The sequence below is a fragment of the Marmota marmota genome, unplaced genomic scaffold (assembly GCF_001458135.2).
Source record: "Marmota marmota marmota unplaced genomic scaffold, marMar, whole genome shotgun sequence".
NCBI classification, from domain to species: domain Eukaryota; kingdom Metazoa; phylum Chordata; class Mammalia; order Rodentia; family Sciuridae; genus Marmota; species Marmota marmota.
The window spans coordinates 1,780,389-1,802,571 of record NW_026000225.1 but is presented as its reverse complement, the minus strand read 5'-3'; the positions used below and the strand labels follow the sequence as shown (position 1 = coordinate 1,802,571).

Sequence of the window (22,183 nt, the reverse complement as noted above, 5' to 3'; positions counted from 1 at the left end):
AAACATTCCCCTGATATTGAAAAAAACAAAAGACATTCCAAGAAAAAGAAATTACAGGCCAATAACTTTTATGAACATTTATGCAAAAATTTAAACTAAGATGAATTTAGGTTTATACCTTACAAATTAACTCAAAATGGATCATAGATTAAATGTAAAACTAAAACTATAAAACTTACTAAAGAAAGCATAAGAAAAAAACTAGGAATCATGGGTAAGTGAAAGAATTCTTAAATAAAGACACCAGAAGTATAATCCATAGAAGAAAAAATCGGTAAATTGTATTTCATCAAGATTAAAATGTGGTTCTCTTCAAACTACACTAGTAAAAAAAAATGAAAAGACAAGGTACAGACTAGGAAAAAATATTGGCAAGTAATTAAATAGCATGTATCCAGAACACATAAAGAATTCTCAAAACTCAGTAATAAACCAGGCCTGCTAGGATATACCTGTAATCCCAGCTCCTCAGCAGGCTGAAGCAGGAAGACCTTCAGTTTGAGACCAGCCTTAGCAACTTAGCAAGACCATCAGCAGCTTATCAAGACCCTGTCTTAAAAATAAAAAGGGCTGGAGATGTAGTTCAGTAGTATGCTCCTGTGTTCAATCTCTATGCCCACCCTCCCCCCCCAAAAAATCACATTAATAAGAAAACAACTAAAGTTTCAGAATGGACAAAAGATTTGAAGACTTAACCCAGAATGTATACAGATGGCAAAGAAGCACATGAGAAGATGCTAAAATATAATTAATCATTGGGGAAAACAAAACTAGAAGGAGGATCAGGGAGGTAGCTCAGTGGTAGAATGCTTTCCTAGCTGCCCCAGCACTACAAATTCTCCAGCACCACCAAGAAATGTCCCAGCACCCCAAAAAGAAAGAAAGAAGAGGGGGAGGGGAGGAGAGAGGAAGGAAGGAGGAGAATGGAGGGAAGGAGAGAGGAGAGAGATGAAGGAAAGAAGAAAGAAAACTAACTACAATGAAATGCCATTATACGCCTATAAGAATGATTAAAATAAAAAGGCTGACCATGCCAAGTGTTAATGACAACATGGAGAAACCAGAATTTTCTTATACTGCTGTTGGGAATATAAAATGACACAACTACTTTGAAAAACACATTGGTTCTTTCTTTAAAAACTTTAAACATATACATACCTTATAATCCAGCCATTCTACTCTGAGGTATTTGTCCAAAAGAAAAGAAAGTCATATATTTATACAGACTATCAGCTTTATTTGTAATATCCTAAACTGGAAGCAACCCAAGTGTCCATTAGCAGGATATACAAATTCTGGTATATCCGTCCAATGGGCGATGGCTCAGCAACAAATATGGATGAATTATTGATACAACTGCATGGATGAAACCCAAATGATTAGACTGAATGAAAGAAATCAGACCCAAAAAAAAGAGTATGAACTGTTCTTATTCCATTTATATAAAATCCTAGGAGAAGCAAACTAACAAATGGTGATGGAAAACAGATTGGCGATTGCCAGGGAATGAATGGGTGGAGCCAGGGAGGGTGAGATTAGAGAGATGCATGGGAAGACTTCTGGGATGGTACATCCTCTTTGTTCACTGTGGTGATGGCTTCATGGACACATTCACGTGTTAGAATGTATCTACTTCAAACATAGGCATTTATTACATTCAACTATAACCTCAGTAAAGCTATGTTGAAAAGAGATTAATGGCAAAATCTACTAGAAGCATTGCACTTACTAGCTGTGTAATCTTAAGCAAGTTGCAAAACCTCTGGTTTCCTCATCTATAAAGCAGAAACACTATTACTTCCCTTGTAGAGTTGTAATAATTAGAAATAATGTTATATATGTTTGTACTAAAGAAATGCACAATAGATGATAGGATTAGAATAATAATGCTAGTGAGAAAGAAAAGAAAAATAGCAATCACACAACTCTAGAATTTTCTGCTCATGTTTGCGAAGTGTCAGAAAGCTGTTGCTCCTGGTTTCCCAATTCCTCAGGTAACAGTTTCACAAATGGTGACCTGGAGTTAATAACAGGGTAAGGTTTGACCTACCTGTTTCACCTACTCTACTGCCAAGTTTTTGTTCCTCCCAGTTTGGCCAGAGCCACCGTGCAACTGACCCCCAGCCACCCCTTGTGGTCTCTCCCCTTTCCCTTAGTTTTGGGACTTGAAGCCACCTAGATTCATAGAAATAAGTCAGGAAGAAAACTCTCCTGGGAATTTTAAGAGCATTAAAGCATGTCAAGCACATGGCCTGGCTCATGTCACACTGGACACACAGGTAAATGTTAGCAGTGGTGGTTCACTCAACAGCAGTGAGGTCTTTCTGTTCTGGCTGCAGGGTTCCCTCACAAATCCAGAGAACTCTGCAATTATCATGGGACCAGTGGCTTCGCAACCCTGTTCTGGGCAAGTGGGAGGAAAGGATAGACATCATCCCTGTCTTCATAGGTTAACAGTTCCTTTGGCCAACTCAGTGAGGGGCCACAGGATAGGTTTAAAGATGGGAGAACCAAGATGAACTATAGATGTTGGGAAAATATGTTAAAGAAAACCTGTCAATGTGTGTGAGTTTGTGTTTGTAATCCTCAAGCCTCTAGCTTAGCACCTCGCATGTAATTGGACATCAGTGAATGGTTGGGTTGAGCAGGCAGATGAATAAAGGTAGTACTGTCAGAGTAGAGGCAAGGGGAGGGCAGGCACTGTGACCCAGAGCAGAGGCGGAACAAACAAGAGGAGCCCGCTTGGTTAGGATAGATAGAACAGAGGTCTAAACTGGAAGATTGTTGGTTGTGGGTTTGGGAGGAGTGGCTGGCAGATTGAAGATTTGGAAGCTTGGCTGGAGTGTCACTTTGAACAACAAGGAAGGTCCCTAGACACTCTGCAAGGCTTATCTCTCCCCACTGCAGGGACCTCCTTCAGTTCTGCTGCATCTTGAGTGGTTCTGGGCACACGCCTGCTCCCTGGTTTTCTGGTTGAGCTGAGACAAATGGAGTCTTGTCTTCTAGTCTCTTCTCCGACTCCCAGATTGACAGGCAGCTGCTCTGAAGGGAAATCAAGGTCCTTTTGACCCCTGGATAGAGGAGCACTCTAGACCCCCCAAAAGAGCACTGACATCCCACACACACACACACAAATTCCCTGCACGTGTAGATGTGCTGCTTACTGTGTTTTGTAGTCACTTCTGAACATCAGGAGCCATTATCAAAGCCAGCCAGAATGCTGTCAAAGACTCATGTCCAGGCCAGGCCGTGAGAAACAGGTGTGGGAAGTAGCTGTAGTGACTACAGAGCCATGCACTTGGGGGCCTGAGCTAGCTGGTTCTAGTCCCACCAGGTCACTGCTGACCCAGAACTAGATGCGCAGCTCAGGGCCTGCGGAGGAGGAGCTTAGGGGCAGATGCACCTGGTGCCTCATGGTGCCCTCTGACCTTGCCCCCATTTTTGAACCCTTAGAACCCTCACCTGTGCCACTGTAGATCAGAGTTTCTGGAACCAATATGCATCTTGAGGAAAAGTCACTTCATGCCAAACCAGAAGCCTGTTTCCCATTTCACCACCGCACTGAGGTCTGTGGATGTTCAGTGTACCCTATTAGACCCCTCCAAGGCAGCCTGGTTCCTGGCCCTGGTCCTGGGTGGGCTGTACCCTCCCTTTAAGGTACATTTCTAACAGGACCCTAAGGACTGTGCTAACGTGAAGTTTTGAGCAAAGAACAACATTAACTCCTGCCCAGCCAAGGAGAAGTGGCCTTTTCATCTGATCAGAAACAGATGGGAGCACAAGTCCTTTGGATAAAGCCTTCTTTATCTAGTGCTCTGAATTAGATGTGAAAGAATTCCAATATCTTTTCTTTGCCATCCAGCAAAGGAGCCTGCCACGCCTTCTGTCCTCAATCCCTGGCTGCCCCCTACCCAGCTCAGAGCCTTGTTTCTCTTGCCAGTGTCCCAAGCATCAGCCACAAGGCCTGAGCATTGGACTTGGAGCTTGGAAAGCCCCCCCGCCCCGCGCATGCATCTCCGTGGCCGTGCCTGTGTGTGCGCGTGTGTGTGGATTTGCACGTAAGCGAGTGTGACAAAAATCACTTCTGGAGCATGTCGCCCTCTGTCTGCCCATCCAGGTTACTCCTCGCTGCAGGACGAGCTGCTGTCCCCTGCCTCCCTGCACTACGCGCTCCCCTCTCCGCTGCGTGCAGACCAGTACTGGAACGAGGTGGCCGTCATAGACGCCATCCCCTTAGCAGCCACGGAGCATGACACCATGTTGGAGATGTCTGACATGCAGGTGTGGTCCGCAGGCCTCACGCCCTCCCTGGTCACTGCTGAGGACTCCTCTCTGGAGTGCAGCAAGGCCGAGGACTCTGATGCCACCGGCCACGAGTGGAAGTTGGAGGGGCCGCTCTCAGAGGAACCTCGGGGCCCGGAGCTGGGCTCTCTGGACCTTGTGGAGGACGACACAGTGGATTCAGATGCCACAAATGGCCTTATCGATATTCTTGACCAGGAGGAAGGTCAGAGGTCAGAAGAGAAGCTGCCAGGTTATAAGAGGCAGGAGGACTCGACAGGTGCAGGGCAGGATTCAGAGAATGAAGTGTCTCTTGTTTCAGGCCAGCAGAGGGTGCAAGCCCGAGTCACAGACTCGCCCCATGTGAGTCAGGTGCTGGAGAGGAGCCAGGACAGGTAAGGGCCGCTGCGGTGGCGGAGGTCCCTTTCATCTTCCTGGGCTTCTGGGTAAGGTTGTGCATGGCGGTGAGCCCAGAGGGAATGCTTAAATGCTGCTACTATCCTGGACCCTATGTTCAAATGCCCTGGAGCATTTAGCAGGGCACCAGCTTGCTTCCCAAAGCCACTGTCCATGAGAATCGAGCTGTGATCTGCAAAGGCCACTTCCTTGCCAAGACACTCCCTGGGTGTGGCCAGAAGGAGAGACCCTGAAAGGTGTCAGGACAAGGGAGAGTGGGAGGTGGATCCTAAGACTTGGGAAGACCCATGACTGCAGGGCGCTGCTGGAGCTCAGTGCTCTGGATGCCTCTCACCACTGCGGGTTTGCTGTTGAAGGCCATATTTAGACACCTCGAAGCGCTGGGGCCCAGGGAAGTTATTTGTGTGCAGTCACACAGCCTGCATGTGATTCCACTGATAATGGTGGCCTTTCTACTTATCCCCTCTGAAAGAAAGAGACTGATGGGTTTATCTAGACAGGACAGAGCTTTCAACGGCTCTGAAATGGTGGTTCTCCTTGCCAAGCATCCTGTGCTGGGAAGGCAGGACACCGTGCCAGGGGCAAGGAAGCAGCTCCAGTAGTTCAGGCAAGAGAACTCGTGCCCTCCGGACACTGGGAGCCGGTGTACCTTTGAACTCTCGCTGTTCTAGCAGTGGAACCCCCCCACTTCGCCGAGTACAGAAAAGGGCTCAGAGGTGAGAGAGTTCCTTGCGGTGGCAGAGAGAGAAGAGGCAGGCATGATCTGGGTATCGCTTTGGCCTCCCTGGACTGGAACAGGAAGAGAAGGATGAAGGCCCTTTCCTCCATGTTGCTTTGCTCCATAAGTTTTCCCTAAAGCAAGGAGATGGTTCCTGTGCTTCCAGAAGAAGGCTGTGGCCACCCCGTGAGCTCAGGAATAGCCAGACCACGAGGAAACTGTTCTCACTTCCTTTTCCCACTACCTTGTTCTGTGGCCCCTCAGAGACTCAGGTAGGCTTGACCAAATCCCAAGTGGGAGGGAAAAGAAAGCCATTTAAAAGATGAGACAGCAAAGAATTCATTTTGTCTCCTAAACTGATTCTTCCATGAGAGTGGAGAATTGGATAGACTGAGCACAAGTGTTCAGAGTAAAATGCTGGCATTTTGGATAGCCATTCTGTCCACACACATTTATGGAACGCTTCCGGTGTGCTGGCCACTTCCTGTTGTAACAGCAGGAGTACTGAACAGGGAGTCAGAAGACCTGGATTCTAGGCCTTGTTATATCACTGCCAGGTTCTGTGACCTTGGTCATCCATCCACTTCAACACGTGAATTTCATTCACTCAAACTAACAATGTTTATAGAGCACCTACTGTGTACCAGGCACCTGTAAAAAGTGGCTAAGTTCTGATGAGATGGCATTGAACAAATCAGACAAAAGTCTGTGCAAGAAGCTTATGTTCTAGTGGGGAAATTGACAAGAAACAAGATAAAAGGAAATAAAATTAGAAGTACCACTGGCCTTCATATTCATGGGTTCCAAGTCCATAGTTTTAATCAATCATGGATCAAATACATTAGGGAAAAATGCATCTGTACTGAACATGTGCAGACTTTTTTCTTATAATCATTCCCTAAACAATATAGCATAGCAACTATTTACATAACATCTACATTGTATTAGGTAGTATACGCATTCTTGAGATGATTTAAAATGTGCAAAGGGATTATGTGTAAGTTCTATTTGAATACTATGCCATTTTATCTAACATTGAACATTCATGGATTTCTTGGATATCAAGGTGACTTTAATGAAAATAGAAATGTTGGATACTGAAAGTGCTAAAGGAAAAATAAGAGAAGGGAATTAGGAGATAGGTATCTGTATGGAGAGGCAGAGGGTTGAAATTATAGATAGGGTGGCCAGGGAACCCCTTGGGAGGGACATTTAGTTAAGACTTAGAGGAAATAAGGGAGTGTGTCTTAGGCCCATAAGAAGGCCTAGCTAGTGCTCATGCTGTGACCTGGAGCATGCTTGGTAAGATGCAGGGGACACTGAGAAGGTCATAGAGCCTCGGGGCCGAGTGAACAGGGTGATGAGGCCAAACATGTGGGGCCTTGAGGTCCTAAGAAAAATGGCCTTTCCAGGGTAGGATGGGGAGCCCCTGAAGGACGTTGAGCAGAAGGAGTAGTATGCCCTGGCTATTGCCTTGAAGAGCTTGATGCGACCAGGGTGAGGGCAGGGAGGAGAGTTAGGAGGCAGGAGTTGATGGTGACGTGGACCAAGAGGCATCAGGGTGTGGTGAGAAATGGTTGAGTTTAGGTTATATTTTGAGAGTTGAACTCCAAAGACTCACTGATTAATATGATGTGGAGTGTGGGAGAAAGGAGACAAGGAGGGCAGATTCCCTCCAACTGGCAACTGCAAGGATGAAGGTGACTTCGTCCTTCATAACCTCAGGACTGTAGTGAGGACAACTGGGTGGAACGGGCGTGGAGCTGGATCCTCATTGCGGATCCCATCCTGCTGTCCTTGAGATCCTGTTGGAGAGCCAGAGTAGAGATGTGGGGAAGGAACGTGTAAATACACATCTGAAGTTCAAGAAAGGGTTCCAAGCTGAGCATGATGAGCATCTGGACAGGGTTTCCCACCATGAGCGGGAGAAGCTCCCTTAAAGAGGGAGCTAGCCGTGAGATCTGCAAATGGAACCCCATGCTCTCCAGTACTCAGAAGTCCTGGAAGTTAGGGGGACCCAGCAAAGGCCAGTAAGAAGGAGTGGCACTAGAGGGAGGGGGAGACCAGGCAAATGTGATATTCTGGAAGCCATAAGATATGTTTGAAGAGGAGAGAGTGATCACCCTTCAGATAAGGACTATCCAGTGACTTAGAGGGTGGGGTGGGAGACAGTCTGGGGATGCAAGATGATGGCTGTGGAGACCCCAGGAACTGAACCATCATCGAGCAAGGTGCCTCAGGAGCCCAGAGAAGAGAGCACTTAACTTAAAAGGAGGGACCATTGTTCTGGTGTCCGTTGCCCTCTGTACCTGATGGCAGGAATAGGCCACATGTGCCTCCTCCCCAGAGTGGTCAGCTCAGTGACTTGCTCATGCTCTCCATAGAGGTAGAAGACAGTATAGGCTGTGCCCTGGATGAGCCTTAGATGGGGATGGGGATCATCTGGGAGAGCACAGACCGAAAGATGACCGTTGTCCTTTCTTTCTCCCTGAACATCAATCATCTGGCCTGGACCCCAGACCACACGACTGGGAAAAAGAAGGCTCCATAGTCACATACCTGCAAGATGCTGCCCAAAGCTCCTGGCAAGAGGAAGTCACGCAAGGCCCACACTCATTCCAGAGAACCATCACCACTGTCGGAGGGCTGGAGCCCAGCGGGTCTCAGGAGTATGAACACATGCGGATGGAACAGCCAGAGGTGGGGAGCTCCCAGGCAGACAGGGAACAGAGCCAACAGGGCCACACGGAGTGGTTGCAGGCGGCCGGGAGCATCTTCTCCCAGGTGATGCAGGTGAGGCCCACAGGGAGCCTTCTCCCCTTGCTCTTTTCCAGCATCAGAAAAGAAGCCCTGAGGCAACCCCGACTTGGCTGTGGCTCTCAACAGCAAGCTGTGTCCTTTCTTTAAAAATTGCAGTGGAGACCTTGCGTTCTCTAAGAGTAAGGACTCAAGGTCGCAGTCCACCTCTCTGCCTCCTTGACCTCTACTGGAGGAAGGGTGGCCTCACAGAGTAGTTGTCATCCATCTCAACAACATGGCAGCCTGGTGCTCATTCCCCTTTGGCCAATGATGATCAGAATGTTTGGGCAGCTTGCCCAAGGCCTCACTTGCCCAGGAGGGTTTGAGCTAAGCCTTTAGTGACCCCAATACCTTGGGTTTTGTTAGTTTTCTTTGTTGGTCATGCTAAGTTGTTTTAATTGGTATATAATGATACATAACAGGGGAATTGGTTGTTATGAACTTGCACGTGCACGTAACAGAATTTGGTCTATTTTTTCCCTCAGTGTCTCCTCTTTCTTTCCCTTCCTCCTTCCCCTTGGCCCCCTTCCTATACTCTACTCTGCTTTTGTTGCCCATTGTGTTTTAGAAAGGGCTTAGAGCCAAACGGGAGAACTGGGCATTAGGCTGACTGGTCTGTATGACCATGCACAAGCCATTCTCTTCTCAGCACCTCCATGTCCTCTTGGGTAAATGAGGACTTGATTGGAATATCACAGAGCTCATCCAGCTCTGGAATCCTGTGTCTTTTTGGGGTGGCTTATGGGTTGGGAGGTGGTCAGGTAGAGATGGTTCACTTCTCTGCTCCTCCTGATTTCTTGTGTGTCTCCCTCCCTCCTTCCTTCCCTTCCTTTCTTGTGCTTCTCATCCTCTCTTTGGATTTTCCCTGCATTTTTCTCCCTTTCTTTTCTCCAATCCTCCCTCCCTCTTCCCACCTTCCATGGTTACTCACTCATGGCCAGTCTTATTTTACCTGAACCGCAATCCTCTCCCCCCACACATTATTTTGAAGCAAATCTGAGACATCTTACTAATATGTGTCTTTTTGATTTATATATCCTTATAAAACTGCATTGCCATTCTGTATGTATGCATTTTTAATATGGATATAGCTGCTATGTGCTGAGCATCTTGGTCACTTTCTCTTTTCACCCAGCACCACTTCCTAATCCAGGAACCGTTTTCTCAGCCTGTCCTTCCTATTTCTATCTTTCTCTCCCCCTTTTTACTCCCTGAACCTTAGCCTTGGCAGAAAACCTTTGAGGACTCCAGGACTAGGTTGACTCTACAATGATTGTGAGCTGCTGGCTATAAAGAACTGCTAGGAATTAAATAGGGTTTTATTTAGAAAGCTTGTCTGCCAAGTATGTGCACTTGGGCAGGACAGACAGCTGTGTTCATTTTTAACCTCAATCCACCCCAGTGCATTCTTTTCCATCAGGCTGTTCCTTGGCATCTACCCCTGCTCCTACCAGAGCACAGGTGATCCTGATTGGGTCTGTTCTGGATCCCCAGGAAAAGAGAAAGGTGTCGGGGTGTTCTTTTCCACTGCCCCTCTGCAGTTATCCCTTAGTGAGAGGAAAATTGGGGAGCAGAGGAGAAAGCAGGACAGCCCCAAGGAATCACAGAGAGAATGCTTCTAGGTTGTCCACCCAGGTCCCTGGATTACAGAGAAAGAAATTAAAGACCTTGGAGGCCCAGGGCTTTGTCCAGGGTCACCCAGTGAACCAACATCAGGGACAAGAGACTCCCAATCACTTGGTTCCTAGTTTCACATTCTTATGACCAGAAGGAGTGATCAGGGCCACCATGCCCAACCTGAAAATGGAGAACCCTATCATCTCCCTAGCCTCAGAGTGACTGGATGTGTGGACCAGTCAGTAATCAGATGTCAGTAATCAGCTGACAAGACCCCAAGAGAGGATAATGAGGCCCATTGAAGACAATGATTTTTAAAGCTCCCCCCATTTACTAGTATTACCATTGAATTTCTAGAAACAGAGAGAGAGAGAGAGAGAGGGAGAGAGAGAGATATGCCATGTCACATAGGGCTTGGGAGTTGGGCCTGCAATGAATATAACCTGGCTGATTCTTCTGGGATCTGAGTGGAAATATCTGAAATTGGACTCTTTTTTGGCATGTGGTGTTAGGGATGGAACCCAGAGTCTCCCACGTCCCAGGCAAGGTCTCTACCACATTCCCCAACCCCCCCCCAAAAAAAAAGCCCAGCTCCTGGATTTGTCTTAGCCTTGTTAAAACTACATGTTGTGCCATGACCAACTCCTTTGCATGTGCTAAGTAAGGGCTTTTGTTTTTTCCCGACATTATCTTGTTGAAATGAGGTGTCATATTGGGGGTGATAGGAGTTTGAAATCTGACTCCGTCATTTACTTACTTTTTCACTTAGGCAAGTTACTTAAATTCTCTTTGCCTGTTTCTTTTATAAAAACGGGGAAATTATAGCACATACCTATAGGCCATTGGTAAGGTTTAACTGAGTTAATGTGTGAAACACACAGAACAATGCCTGCAAAGTAGTGCACAGTGGGGTACATCTATGCCACTATTATCCAGAGTGACAGTCTTCATAAACTCTGTGGTCCTCACAGCAATTTTAAGAAGGGGTAAGAAAAGCACATTAATTTCCAGCTTATGAATAAGGAAAATTAGGCACTGAGAAGATTTCCCAAGACCCCACAGTAAGTGAGTGCAGGGTGTCCCGGGTCTTTATTTTTTCTGCCAACAGGCTGCTACTTAAAAGGGGAACAACCTGACCCAGAAAGTGAAATTCCTTCCAGCCCCAGCTGCTGCGGCTTCATTTGTGAATCAGCTCTGTGCACGCAAGTGTAATACGCGTGGTTCCTGCTCAGTGGGCGTCAGTGTCCTAGCACGGGAAGAGCCTTTAAGGACAGGCCTTAAATAGACACACCAGTTCCATGCTGGAGTTCAGGGTTGTCATGCCCTGTAAAGGAGGGGACTGAGGGCTTGTGGGGCTCATAGGAATTACAGATCGGCTTCCAGGTGGCCCTACCACCTGTACTGGACTGCTGCCCTGCTCATTTGGCTGGGCCTGAGTAAATCACTCCCCCTTGAGGCTATTTTTAAAATAAACTCCTTCCTCACTATCCAGGGTATTAGCTGGTCTCGGCCTCCAGCACAGGCAGACATTCTGATGACTGCAGTAGCAGTCCAGGGAGAAACAGGAGCAACCACATTCTTGGAACATTTTATTTTATAGAATCCTTGAATGAGAAATTTTCCTAGGGCAGAACTCCCTCTGGTTTCCATAGGGACAGGCAGGCCGGAAAGACTAGTGGGCAGGCCCCCCTTCCAGGTCTTCAGTGACTTTGACATGTGCTTTCTGTGTCCAGGACACAGCACCTGCCGGATTCCTTCTAGCCCAGTTGGACAGCTCCAGCAGCTGGTTTGGGAAGCTAAAATTATAGAAGCCTGACGTCACCGTGGAGTTAGGGCAGATCCCAGGGCTACTCACAGGAGGGGCACTCAGGCCGGCTGGTGTATCGGGAGAAGGCCCATTCTGTCTCCTGCTTGGAGAGATAGAAAGAGACAAAGAGAAAACAAGAGAGAGAGAGAGGATGGAAGGGGTCTCTGGGGGACTCGTGAGTCCAAGAGGAGAATGAGAGACTGGATCCTTGCAGCAGCCGGGCCCCGGTTTCCCTGGTCCCTGGAGGGCCAGGCTGGTGAGAGGAGGTGAGGATGTGGACTTTCATCACCCAACTCCTGGTCACCCTAGTGCTCCTGGGCTTTTTCCTGGTCAGCTGTCAGAATGTGATGCACATTGTCAAGGGCTCCCTGTGCTTTGTGCTGAAGCACATCCACCAGGAGCTGGACAAGGAGCTGGGGGAGAGCGAGGGCCTGAGTGACGACGAGGAGACCATCTCTACCAGGGTGGTCCGGCGGCGGGTCCTCCTGCAGGTAATGGCCAGGCAGGCGGCAGGATGGGAGCTTGAGGGGAGCACCAGAGGCCAGGGCTGAGGGGACACTGTTGTGCTGTGCATGGTGTGGAGCTGGGGGAAAGCACCAGGAAATGTGTTGGAAGAGAAGGACCAGGAAGGCCTCCGGGGATCGGATTCTACACTGGGAGCCAGAGTTGTGTGTGGCTTCTCCCCAGCACCCAGCATGGGGTGACAGCCCAGAAAGCTCTGGGATTCGGGCCTTCTCTCTCTCATCCAGTTCTTGTTGCCAACCAGCTTTGGAATTGCGGGCAAGTCACTCTCAGGGTAGCTAACGATCTGTGGCAGGGCTTCTGGACTGGGGAGTGCTGGAAAAATTATACAATGGTGCCTTACCCACTTCTTCCCTCAGGGTTTCCTCCATCCAACTTGCGTAATCATCCCTATTTTGCTGGCTTCCTGGGCTGTTGTAAAGATCAAGCACACCAACCTCTTGCAAGCTCTGGGCCCATCCTATTTTCAGGCCTTGTGGCCCCACGGGGGCGCCGCCCCTGTGCTGGGAGTCCTCGGTTTGGCTGCGGCTACTTGCTGAGCTGGAGTTTCCTGCCAGGGTGGGGATTTATTGGATGTGTTGTTGCTGCCACGGCTCTTTTATGTCCTCAACCTCCATTTATCAATCTTATATATTTTCCCTTTCTCTTATTCCAGGGAAATGAGCTTCAGAATATTCCAGGGGAGCAGGTGACAGAGGAACAATTCACAGATGAGCAGGGCAACATTGTCACCAAGAAGGTGGGTGCAGAGAATACTCTGAGTTGGGGAGAGGCTGGTTGGGGCTAGAAGCTAAATGGCAGAAGAGCATAACTCGGGCCACACCAACAGGGTAGGCATGGCTATGGGCCACCCCAGCGCTCAGGAGGAGCGGTTTAGGTGTGTGTTCTTGGTCTCCAGCAGTTTGGATGTGGCTTTTCTCACAGCCTCTGTGTCCAAACCTAGCCCCTGATGTTTAACCTCTAAAATAGAGCAGTGTGCTATCCCCAGCCTACCAGGCATTCCCTCTAATAAGAAGGACCTGGAGATTCACTGAGTAGGTAGCATATATTAACTCACTAGATGTGGTTTTGCCTGTCGGGTGTCAGGCCCCATGCTAGCTAGGGGAAACCAGGGAGAGAAAACAGGGAGGATTTTGCATGTGCGTCTCAGGATCGCTGCTTGCACTATGGTGGAGCAAGACCTCTTGCCCCGTCTTTCCTCCTTCCTTTGGGCGGGGTCCATGTTCTTTTATGTTTTCATCTCCTGCTCTGATCGCATAGTAGATGCAGAGTAAATGGTATTTGAATGTTTGGATGGATGAACAAATAGGGACTGGGTGGGTGGAATGGAATTATTGTAGATAAAAAGAAAATGTTCTCCGCCCTTGGGCACTGACAGGAGGATGGGCAGCTTTTGGCTTCTACAGATGCCAAAAGGCAGAATGAAGCACAGTAGGCTTGAGACAGACTTTACATGTGGTCAGAATTTGATCATAAAACAAAACCTGCCAAGAGCCTTCCATAAATTCTAGCTTTTCTGACATTGTCCAGGGTGGGTTTTTCCATAAAGTAATGGCAGCAAGAGGCCGCTCCCTTTTCTTGTCCCCTCTGGGTAGGGCCCCTTATTCCTCAGATCTCTCTCCTGAGTCTTTCCTCACACTTTGTCTTCATGGTTTGACCAGCCCTTTCCCCCTTCCCTCTTTTTTCCAGATCGTTCGCAAAGTTGTCCGGCAGATAGACTCATCTGGTGCTGATGACACCCAGGAGCACCAGGAGGTGATTGTTGAGGGGCCCCTGGAGGACCCTAGTGAGCTGGAAGCCGATATTGAGTACTTTATAAAACATGCCAAGGTACTGAGGGGGCTTTTGGGGCTCCCTCACTCTTTGGAGGGAATTCCTCTGATGCCTGCCTCTCGGCCACAGCCTAGTCTGCACCGTCTGTTCCTCCAGTCACCTTCTTCCTGATGAATGGTGTTCCACCAGCTCCATACTGTCCCTTTTCCTTCCTTAGCTTTTGTTTTCCTTTCTCATCTGTCTGTGTGATCTGTCTTGCTTTCTGTCTCTGCTGCTGTCTCCAGGTGGAGCTGAGAGGGAGTGGCCTGCACCCGGACCTTATAGAGGGCAGAAAGGGGGCTCAGATAGTGAAGCGGGCCAGCCTGAAAAGGGGCAAACAGTGATCTCCAGTCTCTCCTCGGAGTAGTCTCTTGGGAGGTAACAGAAGCCTTCTCGTCCTTTCTGCATGGCCTGGCCCTCAGTGGAGTTGCTGCTCATTTTTTGCCTGCATCCCTTTCTCCTAGGGTGCTCACTCTACCCAGCCTCTCTTGAGGCCCAACCTAGTGACTATGTCTCTGAGTCTCAGTTTCCTCTTCAAGGAAACAGAGGCACCTATCTCTCAGGAAGTGTACAAATGCGGTTTTTAGAATTTGGTTTTGGTTTTGGTGGTGCTGGAAATCAAACCCAGGGCTTCCTGCATGGTAGGCAAGCGCTCTACCACTGAGCTACACCCCTAACCCCTATACAGTTTCAAAAGGACTCTTTCATGAGTGAAAAGCACTCTGTCCATCTAAGGTAGTCACACTATCTTAGAAACCAAGCAATGGGTTCCAGGGGTTGGTGGCAAGGACAGTGGAGAGTGCAGGAAAAACACTCTGGGCAGTGATATTTCAACACACTTTCCCAAAAAGAGCTCTCCAGAACCTGGAACCTAACTGAAGTTCTATCAGGACCCGGGCTTCAGTTCTCCTTGATGTTTCGTGAACCAGGCTGCTCCCTTGCTTTCTAGGAAGGGGCTGAAGTTAACAGACCCAAGGGGTGGATGGTGTTCTCCCTGGAAAGTCAGGAGGGTCATGGGGTTGGGAGCTGGGTGCCAGTGCATGGTGAGGGTGAGCATGGGGCAATGGCGCTGAGGGGTGTGTGCTGTGCTGTGCAGGGAGGGTCTCCAGCGGGCCTGTGCAGTGCCGGGGGCTTCAGCGGCCAGCTCTGATGATCTGCCCTCCCTGAGGGATCCTGTACTGAGCTGCCCCGAGGCCCTTCATTGTGCCCAGCTCGGGGCAGCTCAGTACAGGATGCATCGGGGTGGGAGTCGGCCGGGAGCGAGGAAGCATTGAGGCCCCAGCACAGCACTAACTGGGTTGTTGCCATCCAAATCCCCAAGGCCTGGCTCTGGGGCCAAGTAGCAAGCAGGTGCTGGCTTTCTGCATTCTGCAAAAAGCTGGGCCCGCTGTGTCCTGAGCCACCAGAAATGCTGACTTGGGGCTTCCTGACATATCTCAGCACTTGGGCAAAAAAGAGGACTGGCGGATCCAGTGAGAGGATAAAATTAGACCTGACTCCTCAGCAGCTTAAGGAGGTCACAGCATTAACCCCAGCATTGCCGGGGGTCCCACCCACTCCTGGCTTCGAAGGCTGAGGTTAGCTGAGATTCAGACTTGGAACTAATCCAAAGGTGCACAAATTTTTTAAAAGGAGAGTGAAGGGGAAAAGTACACTCTTCTGCCTTATTTTTCTTATAGTAGCTGCAGTAATGACTTTAAATTTGAGCTTCTGTTTGGCTCAGATTTTACCAATGTTCCTAAACAGGAGACAAGCAACCCAGAAAGAGGGCTAGGGGGATGGAGGGAATCTAGTATTATTTTTTATTGTTTAATTTGCCACAGATGATCTGCAAAGAGGTTGAACCCACTACCCACCAACACCCAACACCATCACAGGTGATTAAGGATCAGACTACATTAGCATGGGTGTCAGGAACATGGTAGGGCCTGGCTCCAGGACAGTGCTGGGACTTCTTCCAATAAAAGGCTAAGGGGATACCTGGGATTAGGGGTGACAGTGGTAAGGGAGGGAGCTTGGAGGCAGGCTCCTGGCTGTGTCCCAAAGGGCCTAAGGGGCAACATAAAATCCTGAACCCTTCTAATGAGAGCAAAGGCTGCAGAGAAGATAGTGAAAGGGCTGCAGACGCTCTAATTCTTAACATTTACTACCACCCACTCACAAGGATGTACAGGAGATCCTCCTTGTTCATTTTCAAATTCCCCTACTTGCTAAAATTCACTTGTAACCCAAAGCCAGTTCTCACTGTTCTTCTGTGGTCATTCACAGGAAGGCACAGAAGGGAGAAAAGTTTGAAACGCCTGACAATGCATATTCCCAGATGAGGCTGAGCAAGGAGAATTCTGCCTTATTTCAGCTCTCACAGTTCAAACAAGCATCCTTTTATTGGTCTATTTGGTGCCATGTTTGATGCATTTCTGTGGGTTTTTTGGTGACTTTCCTGTTTAAAATATTCTTCCAGGGCAATGCTAAAAGGCTTTCTAGTGTTTGTAAATGCAAAGAGGCTGTGATGTGCCTTCCAGAGATAATACATTTTAGAGAAGCTTCAGGAGCCGGTGCAGTGGCACATACCTATAATCCCAGTGACCTGGGAAGCTGAGGCAGGAAGATCACAAGGTGAAGGCCTGCCTGGGCAACTTAGCAAGACCCTATCTCAAAATAAAAAAATAAAAAGGAATGAGGATATAGCTCAGTGGTAGAGCAATCCTGGGTTGAATCTCCTGTACCAGAAGGAGAGTAAGAAACTTCGTGAAGAAACCAGTTACAGTGCTATTGATGGTGAGGTCAGTGTGAATGAATCAGCCATATATATTAAATAAGGTGTCTTTGAACAGATCCCACATAAAATAGGGTTATATGTTTATTGGTCAATGAAAATGTGACCAGAGGCTTGTATTTCCTTTAAGAACGATGGTTCAGCATTCACTAATTCAGTGATTACAAACATGTGAATAGTGAATAGTGAATCAGCTCTGTTTGTTTCAGAGAGTGAAAACTGGAGTTTGGGAGTCTAGATTCAAGGCCTGGCTCCTCCTGTTTACCTTAAACAGGTCATTTAACTACCTGGAGTTTCAGACTCCTCAAAAGAAGATGAAAATAGTCCCTTCTGAAAATGAGTTACACTTCAATTAAAAAAAAAAAAAAAAAAAAGAAGAAGAAGAGGAAATTTCCAAGGATGGACATGCAGTTGAGTGGTAGAATATACTTATCATGTACAAGGTCCTAGGTTTGATCCCCAGATACACCCTGCAAAAAAAAAAAAAAAAACAATAAAATGAAACAACAATAACATACAAAGGTTTACAAATAAGGGGGAAAGCTATGTAAAGAGTAAATAAGAACATACTCTGGCACTCAATCAATGGCGGATTTTATTTGTAATATGCCTCAGGGCAAGTCAATTGACCTTCCTAAGCCTCAGGTTCTTTATCTATAAAGAAGCAATAATGCCAATATTTTTCCTCCCAGGATGTCTATGGTGATGGATGAGTTCATGTTTATGAAAGGGCATTATAAATTGGCAAGTTCTACTATGCTCTTTCTCAAAGTGCCATCCACTTCCCTGTATTACAGTCATCCAAGAATCTTGTTAAAACATATGTTTTGGGGTTGGGGGTGTAGCTCAGTGGTAGAACACTTGCCTGACATGTATGAGGCCCTGGGTACTAAGCCCAGCAGCAGCAAAAAAAAAAGATATCTGTGAGTCCTGCCCCACCCAGTATTGGTGAATTATAATTCTAGAACTCAGGATTTTGTCCCTCAAGTTGCTCAAGTGATTTTTTATTTATATTGAATATTAAATTATTATGACTCTTTTTTTAATTCTCTTTGCCAAACTTCCTAGAAGTGAAGTAGACTGTTGTAACTTCATGTCTAAAATGTGACCTGAGACAAATTATGGTTATAGTTCAATTAAAAATGTGGAACCCCCTCCCTCAAAGGGTAGAACTTAATGGACTAAGCCACTCATTCTGATTCCCCCACATCACTCCCAACCTTGGGAAGGCTTTTGCGTTGGAGGCCTGGCAGGGTGAGGGAGTTTCCTGGCAGTGTGTAGAAGCTGAAAAATTGCTGTTTAGTCAAGGCATGATTGTTTGGGGCAGATAGTAGCAGGTGTTGGGTTTTTCTTTGTATTTAGGTCCAAGTATTAGGGTTTTCAGTGCTGCTGTAGGGACTGTGTGGAGCCAGACAGCTGGAAGGAGTGGAGTAGAAGCAACTCTATAGCCTCTGCATTACCAGGAACGTGAGCAGGGTTCTGGTGGTTCTTGGCACCCCTCTGTACAGGCCTGACTCTCCCTTGTAGAGCTCTCTGCAAAGCTGAAGGAGGAAAGAGACTACTGCCTTTGGATGTTTTTCTTTTTAGGGGATACTTGTACATTCAGACAATGTGGTTGCAAGACTTGCATTAACGCTGACAGTAGAATAGTTTAATAAGTTTAAAATTAGTCAGTAGTCTGGATAGGAGGAGTGGGGGAGGTAAAGTGGAGGTATGCAGGAGGTATGAGTACTACCCTCATAGCCAGCCACTGCAGGGACATTAGAGTTAGGGTATAAGGGAGAGAAAAAAGAGCCACAAGCACTGGGTAGGGGTGGGGACAGGTGCTACAGTGCAGAGAGAAAATAAGAGAAGGAACAAGGCTGGCACAACCACACAGAATGAAGGGAGCTGTTTTCTAAGTTTTGAAAGGGTGATTCCTTCCCAGGGGAACAGCTGCAGACATGAAGCTCATGTGCTCTCCCACCCTGTGCTGCTGCTTGCTCCAGTTGGCCCTATCTCTGCTCCCCTTGAGTCTCACTTTACCCAAAAATGAAATGGGTAGTTATACCACAGTGATCTCCAAGGCTTTAACTTTCTCCTCTGCCGAGGGCCTGAGCCAGAAATGGGTCTTTCCTGAGCTCCAGATTTCACTTTGTCTCTTGTTCAAAGAACGCTTACTATAGGAAACTCTAGGTAGAGGCTCCTGCCCCTGAAGTGTTTATAATCCAGCCAGGGAAATAACACAGATGTTTAAAAGAAAAGTCAACAGCAGGGCATGGTGGCCTGTAATCCCAGTGGCTCAAGAGGCTGAGACAGGAGGATCACAAGTTTGAGGTCAGCCTCAACAACTTAGTGAGGCTCTATGAAATTTAGTGAGACCTAATCTCAAAATAAAAATTAAAAAGGGCTAGGTAAAGCGCTTGCCTAGCATGCGAGAGGCACTGGGTTCAATTCTCAGCACCACATATAAATAAGTAAAATAAAGGTCCAACAACAACTAAAAAAATATTTTAAAAGGTTGGGGGAGGCTGGGGATGTGGCTCAGTGGTTCAGAGCCCCTGGGTTCAATTTCTGGTACCACCCCCCCCCCAAAAAAAAAGAAAAACAAAAACAAAGAACAACAATAACAGTAGCAGTTCCAGAGAACCCAATAACAAGTTTACATGCATGCAATGCTCAGTCCTAAGGAATTTATTTATTTATTTATTAGTTCTTTTAAACATCACAATGATCTAATAAGGTAGGTCCTATTACTGTCCTCATTTTACAGCTGAAGAAATTGAGTCACAGAGCAGGTAAGTAACTTAACCAAGGTCAGGCACCAAGTAACTGGGCAATCTGGCTGAGGAGTTCCTACTCCTAATCACTATACTTTGTAGACTCTTAAATGAAAAGTAGCTATGAGCAGGGAAGAGCTTCCAGAGCCGGGAGCAGCTGCAGTTCTCAGGAAGGCTTTGTGCAGGACAGGTCTAGGGGAGGGGGGCGGAACTTCAGCAGAGAGGAGAGTCGATCTACTGAGTGATTTCTCCCCAGGTGGCTGCACAGGTATGGGAGCCTTAAGGCACCCCTTCGGGAGCACGCAGCACAGCACCGTCCCTGCCCCATGCAGATTTCCCAGGAAACTCACCCACTGTGCAAGAAACCAGTGGAAACTTGGGTGGTGCGGAGAGACTGCCTTCCCCGGGGAAGGGTGGACAGTATTCCGGGAAGTTCAAAGTCCCTAAGCACAACAGCTCACTGCTCATCTCATCGCCTTGCTTGGGGAGTCTACTTTCCCTGAATCAGACCCTATCTGAGTAGCTGGCAAAAAACTCTGTGTTTGGAGTTGTTGCTGGGAGTTGCACCTTTAAATTCTAAGTGACTCCTTCTTTCTTTGTGTCTCTCAGGATCACACCTCAACACCCAACCCCTGAACTCCACACACTCTGCCATGCACACAGGAGGAGAGCTGGACCGGAGGGCTACAGAAGCGCTGCACATGTTCCTCTAGGCTCACAGCACGATCTCTGTAAGGGACTTCCTTTAGTCTCCTATTCGCATGAACGACTGACTGACTGTAGACGCATGACCTACAGTCTTCAATCCTGCCTCCGTCGACTACGGATCTCTGTCGGGAATCAGGGCAAAAGCAGCAAGAGGGGAGAGGAGAGAGAGAGGGGACAGAAAACAAGTACAAGAGAGAGCATATGGATGCAAACGTGAAAAAGGGCTCTTTTGTGGCTGGGGATGGTTTTTGTTTTTGTTTTTTAAAAAAATTGTTTTGATTTTGACTTCGTACAGGGTATTTTTTTCCCCCAACCTCATCTGTGAGAAATCCATGTGGGCTTTTTGGAAAGGAAAAAAAAAGAGGGGGGGGGGAGAAGAAAAAAGAAAACTAGGCATGAAATCAGTTTAGTATCTTCAGCCCATGGCCTCATCTGCTAACCATCCCCACCTGCACACACCACCTCCATTCCATTCATGACAACCCCTCTACTCCCCAGTGGATTGCTCCTTCCAGAATGCTCTCCATGACATTCAGGGGACACACACACACACACACACACCTCCTCTTCACTCTGTCTACACACTGATTTTACTGTGACCTCTGAAGCTGTATAGAATCTCCTATGGATAAACTGGATTTTTTTTATGTTCTCTCTTTCTCTCTCTCTCTCTCTCTCTCTCTCTCTCTCTCTGCCAGTTTCAATATTAATCATCTTCCAATGGAAAATCATCACCTTGAGAGTGCATTCAGGGTTCCTTGTGTTAGGGACTTAAGAATTGGAGGCGAGGACCCCAGGCTTAGCTATAGGACTCAAAGGGAGCCAGTGACCCATCCTAAAGGTCTCAGCTGGGGAAGGGCCAGTGGCTGCCCCAGGGTCGCACCAGCATGTCCAATAGAGAAGAGGTTTTCTATATCTTCAAGCACTTCTATCATAGTCTGTGTTCAAAGTGTAAACTGTACAGTAATCAGCCTTGTGTATATGAAAAACAATAAATACTATGCAAACCAATAGAAACACTTTAGCAGTATGTACCAAGCACTAACAGCTCAGCTCCTGAGGACTTCTCCAGGCTGCGGGAGAAGGAGCTGTACAGGCTGTCTTTCAGTGAAAGAGGAAGGAAGGAAGTAGGGCTAGTGAATGTATCTGCCAGTTCTAGATGTCAGGACCACCCTAAGGTCTCCCAGAGCCAACTTGGTGCTCGAAGTCCAGGCAGCCCGCAGGCTGGGGGTACAGGCTCTAGGTTCCAGGCTGGCCAGCCCCAATGCCTCCCCTTTGCAAGGCTCCTGACCACGTGCCCAGTGGGAGGAGAGCCGAAGGAGGATGGAGCTGCTGACCACCAAGAGACCCCGGGCTGGCCAAGAGACCCTTCAAAGCCAGGCTCTGGGTCAGGGCAGGAAGGAAATCGACAGCTGGCTGTTCCTCGCCTCGGTGCCATCAGGGAAGAGCCTTAAAGTTATACTAGAGCCTCCGGCAGAGGGAGGCCCGAATCAGCACAATCCGGCCCCGTCCTTGCCCGGGCGGGCGCCCTCTAGGGCCAGGAGAGAGACTCTGATAGGCTCTTCTCTCAAAGAGCCACTGTGGCGGATGTCCAGTCACCTTCCTCCCCTGCCTCTCTTCGAAGGTGTCCTCTGGACACATTTAAACCTTCCAAGTAGCACAGAAGCGCCCTCAATGTCAGAGACCCCAAGGCTCTGGAGACAGACGGCAAAGGTCTCGGGCGGAACGGGGACAACCGGGCCTCCGCCGTCTGGCCCGGTGGTGCCCTACCCGGGCCAAGTGCGGTCGACTCGAGGGCCGCGTCCCGGACGGGCCGAGGCACTCGGGTCCGTCCGGGGCGGGGTTTGCTTTTGCTCTCCCAGTGGGGCGGGCAGGGGAGAGGAAGTGCCAACTCCTGGCCCCAGTTCTCGCCGAGGGCTGCGTCTGAGCAGCTGCAGGCTCGCAGCCCCCTCTTGCATGGTGCGAGA

At 48.1% G+C, this 22,183-nt stretch overlaps 1 protein-coding gene and 1 non-coding gene across 2 annotated transcripts in view; one reads left to right on the top strand and one right to left on the bottom strand.

Moving 5' to 3' along the window:
- The window catches only part of Ank1 (ankyrin 1), a 204,398-nt gene extending 183,471 nt beyond the window's left edge, over positions 1-20,927 (top strand). Inside the window, exons 35-40 of the mRNA XM_048792871.1 lie at positions 4,118-4,676; positions 7,936-8,209; positions 12,817-12,900; positions 13,851-13,991; positions 14,219-14,351; positions 20,118-20,927. Of these exons, the coding sequence (XP_048648828.1) occupies positions 4,118-4,676; positions 7,936-8,209; positions 12,817-12,900; positions 13,851-13,991; positions 14,219-14,317 (1,157 nt within the window). The 3' untranslated portion in view covers positions 14,318-14,351; positions 20,118-20,927. The remainder of the gene's footprint in view (positions 1-4,117; positions 4,677-7,935; positions 8,210-12,816; positions 12,901-13,850; positions 13,992-14,218; positions 14,352-20,117) is intronic.
- Trnag-acc lies at positions 14,577-14,647 on the bottom strand. The gene has a single exon. It is a non-coding gene; the product is annotated as a tRNA-Gly (tRNA).
- Positions 20,928-22,183: the final 1,256 nt, after the last annotated feature.